The sequence below is a fragment of the Hypanus sabinus genome, chromosome 21 (genome assembly GCF_030144855.1).
Source record: "Hypanus sabinus isolate sHypSab1 chromosome 21, sHypSab1.hap1, whole genome shotgun sequence".
NCBI classification, from domain to species: Eukaryota; Metazoa; Chordata; class Chondrichthyes; order Myliobatiformes; family Dasyatidae; genus Hypanus; species Hypanus sabinus.
Window position 1 is genome coordinate 44,266,061 of NC_082726.1, and position 15,896 is coordinate 44,281,956.

Genomic DNA, 15,896 nt, shown 5'->3' on the forward strand with positions numbered 1-15,896 from the left:
ATCTTAATGTATAAATTTATAAATCATAAATTAGTTATTATTTAATAACTTATTATTAAATTATAAATACAATGAACAGCTCTAAGACACTGGAAAAAATTTTTGATGGAGCCTAAATCCATCAGAATAATCACTTTTTGAAATCTCTTATAAAAGTTGAAAAATTATTTGCAGCTTATATTTTGTTTATAATATTTCAGATGTACACACTCCAATCTTTAGCTTTAATCAGTAAAATGTTTAAAAAGTGACAAAAATACCTTGTTTGAAATCTGAGACAGCCAGTATCTCCTTGAATTGATGCGCAATAACAACCAAAGTCAGGACAAAAGGAGTTTTCACAGGGAGAAGGCTACAGTTTCTTGAGGAACATTTTTTCCAGAATCAGCAGGAAAGCTACAGCTGCAAAATATGGGACTACATTTATTCTGCATTATTATACCTCACAGTAATTTTCATCCTCCAAGATCTATAATTACGCTAGTATTTTTTTCTTCTCTTCTTGCCTGCAAATATGAGCAAAGATCTTTTGATAGGGCAATACATCATAGACATTTTCCCTGGAGTTCAATTACTAAGCTGCTGGAGATTAGGCTTGCTAATACAACAAAATCAACAATCACCTGTGTTAGGGATCATTTTGGAGTTATGAAATTATGGATAGCATAATTATGAATTAACTAAAATGAGAAGCAGTCCTCAGGAAATAAAAACTGTACACAATTTAACTGATACTTTGTGGCTCGTGAAACCAATCATTGGATGTGGGACATTCTGATTCTATTCCTTTGAAACTACGTAGGATCAATGGATATTCTTGCTGTTAGCACATGGTTAAAGGTGTATCCCTGTCATTTAAGACAGAGTTCAGTACAGATCTGTTTTGTCACTGAACTTTCTTGTTAGTTGTATATTCACAGATAATACAATAACATTAACAATCTCATGTCCCATGATCTGTGCTGCTACGTATCATCTTTTTCCACTTAATCTTTCCAAAGGATCAACTAAATAGACTGATGGCTTTCTTCCTTTGCTGGTAGAGCTTTCACTAAGAGTGTTTCATATGTAGTACTGAAATCACATTTGATTACCAATCCCATTTCTCTCCAAATCCATAACCACAGGACACTGTCTCACAGGACCTGCAGTTACACAGGCTTCCAAACATCAGGGCACATCCAGTCCCAATGTAACAATTATACTGGAAATGAAATGGTTCTAATTGTTTGAAGAAAGCTTGTAGTGGAACGATTATCTGTTTCCACTCCTCCAAGATTCCTGAAGTTTTCTGTTTTATCTTCAGCTTTGTGGAGATCAATCCTCAGAAGTCCTCATCCCAGCCTGAAAACTCATCTGGAGGCTCCTCGTGTTCACAACAGAAGCTGTCAAAATAACTGTGATCTGTTGGTCCTTTCAACTTAGACAGAGAGAAAACAAAAGGTTAAGGAGGAACAGTGCTGAGTCCACAAAGGTTACGTACTAAAGGTGACTGTACACAATATTCAGATTAAATTATCATGTCATCATATACTATCTTGAGATTCATCTTCTTGCAGGCAGTTACAAAAAAAAAGTGCAACAGAAATTTGAAAAATTATACCTAAAGATTGACAAGCAACCAATGTTCAAAAGACAAACCCTGGAAATAATTTTTAAAAAGTAAATAAATGATACTGAGAACATGAGTTGTGAGTCTATAGGTTGTGGAGTCAGTTCACCATTGAAGTGAGTGAAGTTATCCACGTCGTACAGTTGTAGGGTATTTTTGGATTCCTCTAATATAGGGCCAATCTAATTTATGTGTTCAGGATTTTCTATGAATTTGATATAAAATAGTATTGCAAGCTGCTGAACTAGTATTGCCAATTAACAGTGGGAAGTTAGAGGATTGGGAAGCTTTTAAAAACCAACAGAATGCAACAAAAAACCATGACAAGGAAAACCAAAACCAAGAGACTACCAAAAGTTTCTTCCACTATATAAAGAGTAAAAACAAAGCAATAGTTGATATTGGAACACTGGAAAATTATGCTGGAGAGGTAGAAATGAGGAACAAGGAAATGGCAGATAAACTGAAGAAGTATTTTGCATCAGTTTCACTGTGGAAGATACTAACAGAATGCCAGAAGTTAAAGTGTGTCAGGGGACAGAAGTGAGTGCAGTTGCTATTACTAGGGAGAATTTGAAAAGTCTTAAGGTAGATAAGTTACCAGGACTATATGAATTACATCCTAGGGTTCTGAAAGAGGTAGCTGGAGAGATTGTGGAGGCATTAATATGATCTTTCAAGAATCAATAGATTTTGTCATGGTTTTGGAGTACTGGAAAAATTGCAAATATCATTCCATTCTTCAAGAAGAGAAGGATGCAGAAAAAAAGAAATTATTGGCCAGTTGGCCTGACCTCAGTGGCTGGGAAGATGTTGGAGTCAATTGATAAAAATGAGGTTTCAGGTACTCGGAGGCACATAATAAAATAGCCCAAAGTCAGCATGGTTTCCTCAAGGGAAAATCTGATCTGAAAAATTTGTTAGAATTCTCTGAGGAAATAACAAGCAGAATAGACAAAGAAGAATCAGTTGATGTTGTGCACTTGGATTTTTAGAAGGCCTTTGACAAGGTGCCACACATGAGGCTGCTTAGCAAACTAAAAGCTCATGGTTATTACAGGAAAGATACTATATGGATTGGCTGATTGGGAGGCAAAGAGTGGGAATAAAGGGAAGCCTTTCTGATTGGCTGTTGGTGGCTAGAGGTTTTTCGTAGGAGTTGATGTTGGGACCATTCCTTTTTACATGGTATGTCAATGATTTGGATAATGGAATTGATGGCTCTGTGGCCAAGTTTTTGGATGATACAAAGGTAGGTGGAGGGACAGGTGGTGTTGTGGAAACAGGGGGGATGCAGAAAGACTTAAACAGATTTGGGGAATGGGCAAAGAAGTGGCAGATGCAATACAGTGTTGGGAGGTGTATGGTGATGCATTTTGGTAGGAGAAATAACAGGGTAGACTATTTTCTAAATGGGGGGAAATTCAAAAATCTGAGGTGCAAAGGGACAAGGGACTTGGAAGTCCTTGTACACTATTACCTAAAGGTTAACTTGCAGATTGAGTTGGTGGTGAAGAGGATAATAGCAATGTTAGCATTAATTTTGAGAGGACTAGAATATAAAAACAAGGATTTAATGTTTAGGCTTATAATGCACTGGTGAGGCCTCACTTGGAGTACTGTGAGCAGTTTTGGTCCCTTTACCTAAGAAAGGATGTGCTGACATTGGAGATAGTTCAAAGGAGTTTCAAAAAAATGTCCCAGGAATGAAAAGCTTAACAGATGAAGAGCATTTGATGGCCCTGGACCTGTACTCAATGGAATTTAGAAGAATGAATAGAGATTTTGATGAAACCTATTGATACTGAAAGGCCTAGATAGAATGGATGAGAAGAGTTTTTTTTTTAGGGAGGGGGAGTCTAGGACCAGAGGGCACAACCTCAGAATAGAGGTATGTCCATTTAAAAAGGAGGTGAGGAAGAATTTCTGTAGCCAGAGGGTGGTGAATCCATGGAATTCATTGCCACAGGGGGGTATGGATGCTAGGTCGTTGGATGTATTTAAGGCAAAGGTTGAGAGGTTCTTGATTAGTCAGGGCTTGATAGTGGGGAGAAGGCAGGAGAGCAGGGTTGGTGGGGGGAAGAAGATCAGCCATGATGAAATGGTGGAGCACACTTGATGGGCCAAATGGCCTGAGTCTGCTCCTATGTCTTATGGTCTTATGAGCAGTCAGTAGGTAGAATTCATTGATTTACATTATCTGGTGGTAAGTTCAGAGTGAAGTTGAGGCATTGCAGTTTCACCCAAAGAGCAACTTACCACTTGACAGGGCAGCATAAGCGAAAATCCTCAACGCAGTTGGCAATTACCTCAAAGAGTTGTAACCTAAAAGGCTCAATTTTGAGACGGGACCAGGCTAAATAACCCTTCTTTCACTGGTGAGGGCACAATGGACTGGATGATGTCCAGGGGTGTGATATTTTCTCTGACTCTATAGGTTTAGCTCCCTGGGACTTTTGGAATTTTTACAGAAGTGTGTTAAACAACGTGAAGCCTACTCATGACTGAGCTCCATTCAGTAGCCATTATTACCTCCCTTTTAAGCAAAGATTTCATTTTCCGAGTTCGAAGACCCTCCCAGTCAAAGCCTTGGAACCACCTGAGAACAAAATGAAAGTGCAAGTGATTTATCATCATAGGAGGTAAAGGTAATTTATTCTGTTTATAGCAACTATCAATTAAAGAGTGACAGCTCAAGTACCCCTGGAGCATTGTACATATTAACAAGCATGACAATGACTTCTTTCACTGATTATGAAAGCTAAAATGCTTTTATAAAGGACTGATGGAAAGTATTTAGATTTCACCTTGATCTTTCCTGCATATCATGTGTTAATGAGGCAACTCTCCTGAAAGATCTCTAGGTGCATGAATTATTTTGGGCAGTGTCAGTGATTATGTTAGGTGGCCAAGAGGTCATGATCTTAATTACTTTGAAAAGGGCCACCACAGAGTGGAAGTGAGATTAAAAGCAAACTTTCAGCTTTCACACTCATCCCCTTACCATCCTCTGCAGTGGGCCATCAGCAAATTAACACTATGTGACCTGCGATTTGCCAGTCTCCTACCATCTGTATGGTCTTATTTATTCTCTCTCTCCCTCTCCCTCTCCCCACATATACTGAAGGGAGGAGAGGATAAGCCAAGTGACTACAAACTGGCTTAATAGTGATGAAATTAAATTTGGGCTGGGATATGGTTGCCATGCTTTTGTCCTCCCTGGTTACAGAGGTGATGTCAGAGGATTGGAAGTCTACTAACATGACACCATTGTTTAAAAGGAAGGAAAGGATAAGCCAACTGACTACAGGCTGGCTTAACATTGATCGCCAGCAAATTATTAGAATAAGAGGCAACATGAATTTCATTTGCAAGGACAGTCTCATGGATTTGACTGTAAATTGTTTTGTTTTGAAGATATAACAGAGAGTCAGTGATAGCAGTTCCTTTAGTGTAGGGAATGTGGTTTTCTGAAAGACTTTTGACAAGGCCCCATGTAGTAGGCTAGTCAAAACAGTAAAAATCAGCCAGGCAAACCAGATCTCAGAAATCAACAAAATGTCAGGGAGCTGAGGGTTAATGTTAATGGGTGCTTTTGCATCTGGATGGCTGTTATTAGTGGAGTTTCACAGGGTTCAGAATTTAGTCTCTTGCTTTGGTATAATACATATTATATGTAATCATTTACACAAGTATAGGGGCATGTTAAAGAAGATAGTAGATGATGTAAGCATTAGATACATGGTTGAGAGTGGGAAGAAAAAATATAGTCTGCAGGAAGGTATAGCCAGTTGAGGAAAAAATTAAATTTAATCCAGATGTGTTGGTCTGCAACAAGGAAAGGAAAACAAAATATATGGGAACATAGTGGGTAGTTATGTAACGCTTGCTTCACCTAGCAGCTTAATACATTAGCAGTGAACCCTTACAGCATGTTACACTTAGAAGAAAGATTTTCAACTGTACATCTACAGACTTTTAATGGTTTCAAATGATTAAAACATACAGCATACTTTGCTTCATTGGCCAAGTTATACACTTTTGAGCAGTTATGTTAGAACTGTATGCAACACCAGCTAGACCACAATTTGAGAACTGTGTACATTTCTGTAAATTATATTACTGGAAGGATGTCTTTGTATTGTGAAGGACATTTACAAGGGTGCAGCCAGCATTGGAATATTTTACCCAATTGTAAAATTGGATAAGCTATCATTGTTTTCTTTGGAAGACACGAGACTCAAGGGATACTCCACTGAAGGATGAAAAGTTAGTTAGAATGATTAGAGAGGACCTATTTTCCTGACCAGTACAGTCAGAAACCAGGAGCACAGATTTAAAATATTTGGTAGAAGACCTAGAAGGCAGACCTAGAACCCAGGGGACCGTGTTGGGACCCTTACTTTTTGTCATTTACATCAACGACTTGCCAAATATAGTCAAGTCCAAGGTCAGACTCTTTGCAGATGACTGCGTAATCTACCGAAAGATAAAAAATGATCAAGATGCTCAGCTGCTGCAAAACGATATTGATTCATTATGTCAATGGGAGTCTCAATGGCAAATGTCCTTCAACTCATCTAAATGTTATGCTATGCATGTCAGTCACAAAGTTAAACCAATCAACACGACATATAACATGAAAGGAAAGATTCTTGAACCAGTCACCCACCACCCATATCTTGGTGATCTTAACTGGGCATGCCACATCAATCAGCTTACAGCCAAAGCAAACAAAACACTGGGTATCCTGCGAAGAAACCCCCACTCATGTAGTGAATCCGTCAAGGTCATGGCATACAAGGCACTCGTCCGTCCAAAGCTCGAGTATTGTGCAGCCATATGGGATCCCTATCAAGCTAACAATAAGAAGTCCATCGAAAAAATCCAACGCTGTGCTGCTTGCATTGTGCTAAATGATTACAGCAGGAAATCCAGTGTCACCAACATGCTTTCTAACCTTCAATGGGAACCACTTGAAAACCGACAAATATAGTTAATCTCCATTTTCAACATCACTCCATCAAACATCCAAATTCGTCACAGGGTCAGTTCAACTCGACAGCAAACTGGACCTTACGTATTGGAAACCCCTTCATTCAACAAGATTTGCTACCAGTACTCCCTCTACCCAAGATCAACAAGAGAGTGGAATCTTCTGCCACCAGACCTGTGCAGTATTTCTGATACTAACATTTTTAAAGATTGACTCAATCAAATCAATTCAGGGGATCTAGTCAAAATAGCTCACTTTACAATTTAACTCTCACGCGGTTCATACCGACTGCATGTTATAACAGTCGTCCAGTAGTGCTTGTGCAGTGCCAAGAAGAAGCAGAAAATGAGAGCAATTGCTTTCACCCAAAAATGATATGGGTCTGGAACTCACGAACTTGAAAGGTAGTAGAGGCAACTCCCTCATCACATTTAGCTGTGTACTTGAGGAGATGTGACCTACAGAACTCTGTGTATGTAGGTGGGATTTTAGTTGTTAGCTTGTTATCAATGCAAGCTCAGAATAGGCCTAATAGCTGTGTTCTGTTTCAGGTGACCTCCTCTTGTTGACCTTGTGATAATAGGCTATAATTCGAATTGTCCACACTGGATTCTGTGCCTCACAATTCTTTTATAACATTACTTTTCTCTTCATTCTTTCAATGTCTATCTGTTTCTCACTCATCTATTTATCTGGTTGTCCTTTAGAATATGTACTTATTTCATCCCAAACACTTCCTGCAGGAAAAGTTCCACATTCTCACACTCTCTCTTGGCCAAGAAGACTGGATTATTAAGTTGTATTACTGACTACATTACAGATAGTAGTACATTTTGGCACTTGTCCAGATGAGGATCACTTCTGCTGTGGTGTCAAGGGTTTTGCTCCCATAGTTCCTGTAGCTACAATCTGATGGATAAATGGGCCAGTTGATCAGGATTCTGATTCCGTTTTTGATTACTATCCACACGTGGTCAATGAGTGGGAAAGCTACCAGTTATGGGAATTTGGCACACCAGCTGGACACAATGATCCCTTGAGAGACCTTATCATATGAAGCCAGATCTCTGTTGACTGGAGTTGCAACATGCACCCATGAAATCCATCCAAACAGAAGGAGTACATTTATGCCTTATTGTCTCTTCCAACATTGAATTATCTATTGGCTAACCTCTATATCCACTGACTTGTCATTGCTTTTGAAACTTTTAATGATTTGCCTGATAAACATTTAAAATAATTCAGTTCACTGAGGAACAAGTTCCAGATTTTCACCACAGTGCATGTGACACTAATGTTGAATTTTAAGTTTAAATATCTCTGTCCTAGCTCCCTGATACCTAAACTCCTTAATTCCTACAGTAATATTATAGCTTGATTTTCCTCTCAGTAATATAGATTGCCAGGTCACTTACTTCTGTTTCCGAATATCATTTATTCCATTCTTCTTGTTTCCCAGTCTCTCCGTTGGATTAACTCTGCACAATTATTAAACAACTAGGTTGAAGTATGACTTACACAACAATAATGTTTCTTTTTTTTTTGATTCATTCACCAAACAGATACACATTTGACAATATTTAAACAGGAATGCTACTCTCCATCAAAGAGAACAAGCCGGAAATCGTCAACCATTCAGCTAGCATCTGGAAAGAGATAAGGATAACTCTGAAGTTTGTGGCACTTGACCATATGAACATGTGTCACCCAGGCTGATGAAGATTTACACATTTAATGATGTCATTATGAAATTTTCAGGAGGCAGATTTGAGGCTGTAAGTTGCAGCAACAAATTTCAAAATTTACACCATTGAGAAAATCCAAAAATCACACAAAGAATGATTGCTAGGATAAGTTCACTGGGAGATCACAGGAGCATAAATAGTATGTTTTCAGGATGTATAGTGAATACATTTCTCGGATATTGAATGGAACTATTGTACTAGATGGAATGAGGTGCTGGACAAAGTGGTTGAGCAGGCACAAAAGTATAATTTAAGAAGCACTTGGATAAGTACAAGGAAGAGAAGTGCTTCGAGGAATATGGGCTGAATCCAGGAAATTGAGATGAGCAAGGAGGACAACATTGTCAGTATGGACTCACAGGGCTGAAAGGCCTGTAGTAATTCTGTATTGCTCTATGACTATGCTGCCATTCAGCAAACATGGATATATTACACCTATCCCCTCATCCAAATCATTGATAATTTATCAATAGCTGAGGTCAAGGCATCAATCCCTGCAGCTAATTGTCACTAATTACAGCCTCCCATATTGACAGTGTTTATTCCTTTTCTCTCCCCTGTCTATTAACCAGTTCCAAACTACATTGATATACTGCCTCCAAAAACACACACAAAATTTTCTTGAATCATTTTCTATGTGGCATTTTATCAAAGGCCTCTAAAATCCAAACATATTGTGTCAACTGCTTTGACCTTATCGATTCTGGTAGTCCAAGCTCCACCAGGTATGTCAAACTTCCTTTCACATCATAATTTTCATGCAAACTCTGCCCAATCCTATTAGTATTTTCATTGTGACTTGTTGCCACTTCCTTAATAACAGGCCCCCAAACAGTAGCGTGGATATTGGGTACAAGTTGATTAGGGAGTTAACATTGGCATGTGCTAAAGGTAATGCAGTCGTTATGGGAGATTTCAACATGCAGGTGAACTGGGAGAATCAGGTAGGTGCTGGACCCCGGGATAGGGAGTTTGTGGAGTGTCTAAGGGATGTATTTTTGGAACAGCTTGTGCTTGAGCCAACCAGGAATGAGGCTATTTTGGACTTGGTGATGTGTAATGAACAGGAATTGATAAGTGATCTTGAAGTAAAGGAGCCATTAGGAAGTAGTGATCATAACATGATAAGTTTTTATCTACAATTTGAGAGGGATAAGGGCAGATCAGAGGTGTCAGTGTTGCAATTAAATAAAGGAGACTACGGAGCCATGAGGGAAGAGCTGGCCAAAGTTAAATGGGCGGATGCCCTGGCAGGAAAGACAGTGAATCAGCAGTGGCAGATATTCTTGGGGATAATACAAAAGATGCAAAAGCAGTTCATTCCAATGAGAAGGAAGGATTCAAAGAGGGGGAAGGGGCCACAGTGGTTGACAAAGGAAGTCAGAGATTGTATAGCATTAAAGAAAAAGAAGTATGACAGGGCTAAGATGAGTGGGAATACAGATGATTGGGGAAGTTTTAAGGAACAGCAGATCTTAACTAAAAAAGCAATACGGAGAGAAAAAATCAGATATGAGCTCAGTCTAGCCAGGAATATAAAAGGGGATAGCAAAAGCTTTTTTAGCTATGTGAAGAGAAAGAAGATAGTTAAGAACAATGTTGGCCCCTTGAAGAATGAATTGGGAGAAATTGTTATGGGAAACAGGGAAATGGCAACAGAATTTAATGCGTACTTTAGATCTGTCTTCACCAGGAAGGACACAAGCAATCTCCCAGATGTATGGATGGGCCAGGGTCATAAGATATCAGAGGAATTGAGACAGATTGACATTAGGAAAGAAACTGTGATGAGTAGACTGGTAGGACTGAAGGCTAATAAATCCCCGGGTCCAGATGATCTGCATCCGAGGGTTCTAAAAGAGGTGGCTCAGGAAATTGCGGATGCATTGGTAATCATTTTCCAATGTTCCTTAGATTCAGGATCAGTTCCTGCAGATTGGAGAGTGGCTAATGTTATCCCACTTTTCAAGAAGGAAGGGAAGGAGAAAACGGAGAACTATCGCCCTGTTAGCCTAACGTCAATCATGGGGAAGATGCTTGAGTCCATTATTAAGGACGAAATAGTGGCACATCTTGATGGTAGTGATAGGATTAGGCCAAGCCAGCATGGATTTACCAAGGGCAAATCATGCTTGACTAATCTGTTGGAGTTTTTTGAGGGTGTAACAAGGATGTTAGACGAGGGTAAGCCAGTGGATGTTGTGTACCTAGATTTTCAGAAGGCATTCGATAAAGTGCCACATAGGAGATTGGTGAGTAAAATCAGAGCTCATGGCATTGGGGGCAGGGTTTCAACATGGATAGAAAACTGGTTGGCAGATAGAAAGCAAAGGGTAGCAGTGAATGGGTGTTTCTCGGACTGGCTGGAGGTGACTAGTGGGGTACCACAGGGCTCTGTATTGGGACCGTAGCTCTTTACGATTTATGTCAATGATTTAGATGAGGGCATTGAAAACTATATCAGCAAGTTTGCTGACGATACTAAACTGGGTGGCAGTGTGACATGCGAAGAGGACATTAGGAGAATACAGGGAGACTTGGATAGGCTGGGTGAGTGGGCAGATACTTGGCAGATGTCATTCAATGTGAATAAATGTGAAGTTATCCACTTTGGAAGCAGGAACAAGAGGGCAGAGTATTGTCTGAACGGTGTAGAGTCAGGTAAGGGAGAAATGCAAAGAGACCTAGGAGTCCTAGTTCATCACTCAATGAAGGTGGATGAGCAAGTGCAACAGGCAGTGAAGAGGGTGTGGTGAACTATGTGCCTGTCTGGACACGCCCCCTGCTGACTGCTCCTGTGGCTCCTCCCACAGGCCCCTGTATAAAGGCAATCTGAGGCCTGACGCTCGGCCTCAGTCTCCAGGACATAGTATGATGGACACTCACTCCTGGTTCCTTCTTCCAGTCAATAAAAGCCGATATCTCGCCTTACGTCTCAGTGTGAGTTATTGATGGTGCATCAGAGGGCAAATGGAATGTTGGCCTTTATTACAAGGGGAATTGAATACAAGAGCAAGGATGTCCTTTTGCATTTGTACAGGGCCCTGGTGAGACCACACCTGGAATATTGTGTACAGTTTTGGTCTCCAGGTTTAAGGAAGGACATTCTGGCAATTGAGGAAGTGCAGCGTACATTCACTAGGTTGATTCCTGGGATGGCAGGGCTGTCTTACGCAGAGAGATTGGAGAGATTGGGCTTGTACATGCTGGAATTGAGGAGATTGAGAGGGGATCTGATTGAAACGTTTAAGATAATTAAAGGATTTGATAGGATTGAGGCAGGAAATATGTTCCAGATGTTGGGAGAATCCAGTACCAGAGGGCATGGATTGAGAATAAGAGGTCAGTTATTTAAAACAGAGTTGAGGAAGAACTTCTTCTCCCAGAGAGTTGTGGAGGTGTGGAATGCACTGCCTCGGAAGATGGTGGAGGCCAATTCTCTGGATGCTTTCAAGAAGGAGCTAGATAGATATCTGATGGATAGGGGAATCAAGGGATATGGGGACAAGGCAGGGACTGGGTATTGATAGTGAATGATCAGCCATGATCTCAGAATGGCGGTGCAGACTCGAGGGGCCGAATGGTCTACTTCTGCAACTATTGTCTATTGTCTATTGTCTAATAGATTCCAGGTTTTTCTACTGCTATGTGGCTAACTGCTCTGTTCCCTTGTCTCCACTGTTCCTAAAGTAGTGAGGTTATACTTGTTACCTGTCAGGGTCCATCTGGTCTGGAATCCGCGTTCCGGGTCTCGATCCGGACTGAGAGCGCCGGACTCCGGGTCTTGCAGCTGTCCCTCCCGGCCCCTTTGAGCCTGTTAAGATCAGCCTGGATCAAGGATGCACACCTGTGGCCAATTTGGCTGCAGGTGTTTATAAGGGGCCATGGGACAGAGACTGGGTGGGTGGTTGTTTTGTCCTGTCCTGCTTGGAGTCCTGCTCTGTATATGCTCTATCTGGTTGGTCTTGTTCCCCTGCTTCTCTCCTGTGTGCTGGTCCTGCTGTTCTGCCTTATTCTCCTTGCTTGTGCTGCCACGCTGTTGGTTGCCTTTCCCAATTTACCAATGTACCCGGTGGATCACTGTAGTTTTTCTGCTTTTCCTGGACCCAGCTTCCTACCCGTTGCCTCTGTTGGGTGGGTCTGGCTGGACTGCTGCTGCTGGTGGGGGTTCTGCCCCTTCCACCTATTGCTCCCTAAGGGTTGTGCCCTGCACCTGCCCAGGTGTCTGTGACTGGCCCAGGCTTCTGTGTTCCCACCTGGGAGGCAGCCCTGCCCGGGATCCCTGCGGCCCGCCATGAGGAATCTGCCTGCTTGCCTGCCCTGAACTGTGGGATCTGCCTGCCTGCCTGCCTGGTCTGAACTCTGGGATCCCCCTGCCTGCCCGCCTGCCTGGTCTGAACTCTGGGATCCTTCCGCCTGCATTAACCCTTAAGTACCATGGCATCCCCATCTTGTCCTCCCCCTAGTACTTCAGTGTCTGCGTCCTGCGTTTGGGTCCATCCAGCCCCGGTTCCTGACATTACCTTCCGCTCTAGAATCTGTTAATAGGGAAGATGACCACCATAACCTCGACAGTCAACTCCTCTGCACACTAGGATGTGGGTTGTCAGGTCCTTGAGATTTATTGGCTTTAATTTCCATTAATTCCCTCAATTTCTTCATAAACTAAAGCTAATTTCTTTGAGCTCATTCATACAAGACCTCCTGTTCTCCATTATTTCTTGCATAGTTCCATGTCCTCTTCTATTAACCTCACTGTCATGTACTTCTTCCTGTACTTTAGTAAATGTTCTTTTTAAACATTTATAGGTGCATTTACAGTCTCTTTACACAGCTCTTCCCAGTCTACTCCTAATTTTATCTCTCATTTCTTTATCAAAGCCTCAGTTCTCATTGTTGAATTCTGGAAAAAAATCCAGTTCATGGCAATATTATTAATATGCTTCATTAATTTAATATTATCTTTAACTTTTCTTCAGTGGATACAGCAGAACCTACTTTTCCTAATAGTTCTATTTTGCCTGAATGGGGAAATCTATAGCTTTAAGGAATGTTTATTTCCTGTCATACTTTTTTTAAAAAAAATGCAATTTCTAAATCTGCCATGGCCAACTCATGTCTCACATCTTCAAAATTCCCTTTATTAAACTTTCAATTTTTATATAAAATGCAATCATGTTTTGATTACTATCCCCTCAAAGCTCTTCAACTAAAAATTCAATTGTAGGACTCAGAAGTGTGATATCAGAGCTGACAAGGTAATGGAGTCTTTAGGCATAAACTTGGTGCTTTCACGCATTGTGTCATTATATCATTAAATAACATTTTCTTACTTGCACAGTCTCCTGATCAGATCTGCTGGTCGTTTGGGGATCTGTTTTGGAAAATCCACTTGCTCCATTCCCTTCAAAATCATATTGTAAATTTCAATAGGATCAGGTCCAGTAAAAGGAGGACTGAGGAGACAGAAAGAAACATCCATGGATTTATTTAGTTCCGCATCATAGACAGAAACCTGGAACACCCTTGATGATTAGTGACTGCAGGACCGTTCACAAGCAATAAAGTTGCATTAAAATCTTAAATGGCAGCTTTGCAAAGAACCAGAAAATATGACAGAGTGGGAGAAAGGGGAAACAAGTGAGTTTTGGATCCAGCATCTTCACCAACATGCTAATCCTTCACGAGATGAAACGGTGTTAATGCCTCTCTGATTGCCGTGAAAATGGAGGAATAATTGCCAGAAAAAGAGATAATTTCTGTAACAAAATCATGAATCAATTACAGACTACCTCCATTCATCTGCAATTATGACCCTGAGATTTCAATTGCCTGTTACTTTGATTCTCCATCATAATCCCACTGTGACCTTTGACCTTGGCCTCTTACACTGTTCCAGTGATGAACATCATTGAGCCGCATCTCACTTTCTGAAATCAACACAGAATTCAGTGGTTTCAGATTACCTGCCATTCCTTTCTAGTATCTCACATTTCCAGGATTCACAGTCTTTTTTTGTAACCACCTCAGGTTATTTAATATTTCTTTCCTTTCTCTTATTTAAGTTTCATTCAGCCATAGCTTCCATTAATCACTAGCTTAAACCATCCTCTCCTGGCAGGCACTGCTACCAACTGTGTCAGTCAATATCTCCTGATCTCCATTCTGTCAGAGACCTTCTCTGTCCGTCTTTCTAACCTCCTTTCCTTTTATTTGCAACTTAAAACAAATTTGATTTCTATTTCCCCAATTCTGCCGAGAAAAAGTGTTGGGAAGAAAATCCCAATTGAAAAAAATAAGGAGGCAAATTTCAAAATGGATACAAGATACCCAGAAATGTGTTGGTATTGGCATTGGTCTGGTTTACTATTGTCACATGTACCAAGATACAATGAAAAGTTCATCATTCATCCAATATGCAATGGTTAGTTTGTGCAAAAACCTTGTGCTGTGCAATTTTTTGCCTAGCGACGACAGCACATGCCCACTGAATAATTTCTTCAATAAAAACAGCAGAAGTAAGCCAGTTCTAAAATCTGCAGATAAATCATCGCAAAGTTTATGCTGTCAACACCATCCACATCAGAAAGTGGAAAAGGAAATGTGATTGTGTATGATCGTGAAATATTCTTATGCCAATGAGGTAGAGGGCGACAACCTTTTGGGCACGGTTTAAATTCCTTTCACAGCAGTAGCACACCTTAGAGGGAACATTCTGTTTATATAAGTCAAAACATTACACAGTTGTAAATGGAGCTAGAATTAGGTAAACAAATAAAAATGCTGAGTGAAATGTAACAGCTACTGAATAAGTGCAATGCTGATAAACGATAAAGTGCAAGGTACTAACGATGTAGACTATGAGGCAAAGACTCTATCTTATTGTGCAAGAGGTCCATTCAAGAGCCTGATAACATTGATATAGAAGCTGATTGTGTGGTGGCATGTGCTTTCAGGATTTAGTATTTCTGTATGATGGGAGAGGGAAAGAGGGTACGTGTAGGGTTAAAAAACATAGAAAAACCTATAGCACAATACAGGCCCTTCAGCTCACAATACTGTGCCGAACATGTACTTAATTTAGAAATTACATCCAGATACCCATAGCCCTCTATTTTTCTAAGCTCCATGTACCTATCTAGGAGCCTCTTAAAAGACTCTATTGTATCCGCCTCCACCATTGTTGCCAGCAGCCCATTCCATGCACTCACCACTCTCTGTGTAAAATACTTACCCCTGACTTCGCCTCTGTACCTACTTCCAAGCACCTTAAAACTATGCCCTCTTGTGTTAGCCATTTCAGCCCTGGGAAAAAGGCTCTGTCTATCCACACAATCAATGCCTCTCATTACCTTATACACCTCTATCAGGTCACCTCTCATCCTCCACCGCTCCAAGGAAAAAAGGCCGAGTTCACTCATAAGGCATGCTCCCTAATCCAGGCAACATCCTTGTAAATCTCCTCTGCACCCTTTCTATAGTTTCCACATCCTTCCTGTAATGAGGTGACCAGAAATGGGCACAGTACTCCAAGTGGGGTCTG

At 40.7% G+C, this 15,896-nt stretch overlaps 1 protein-coding gene across 1 annotated transcript in view; it reads right to left on the bottom strand.

The window, feature by feature from the left end:
- Window positions 1-1,324: 1,324 nt before the first annotated feature.
- Window positions 1,325-15,896, bottom strand: part of LOC132378994 (cGMP-dependent protein kinase 2) — a 59,117-nt gene continuing 44,545 nt past the window's right edge. Inside the window, exons 16-19 of the mRNA XM_059946423.1 lie at window positions 13,687-13,809; window positions 8,024-8,086; window positions 4,145-4,211; window positions 1,325-1,420 (exon numbers count right to left, since the gene is read on the bottom strand). Of these exons, the coding sequence (XP_059802406.1) occupies window positions 1,325-1,420; window positions 4,145-4,211; window positions 8,024-8,086; window positions 13,687-13,809 (349 nt within the window). The remainder of the gene's footprint in view (window positions 1,421-4,144; window positions 4,212-8,023; window positions 8,087-13,686; window positions 13,810-15,896) is intronic.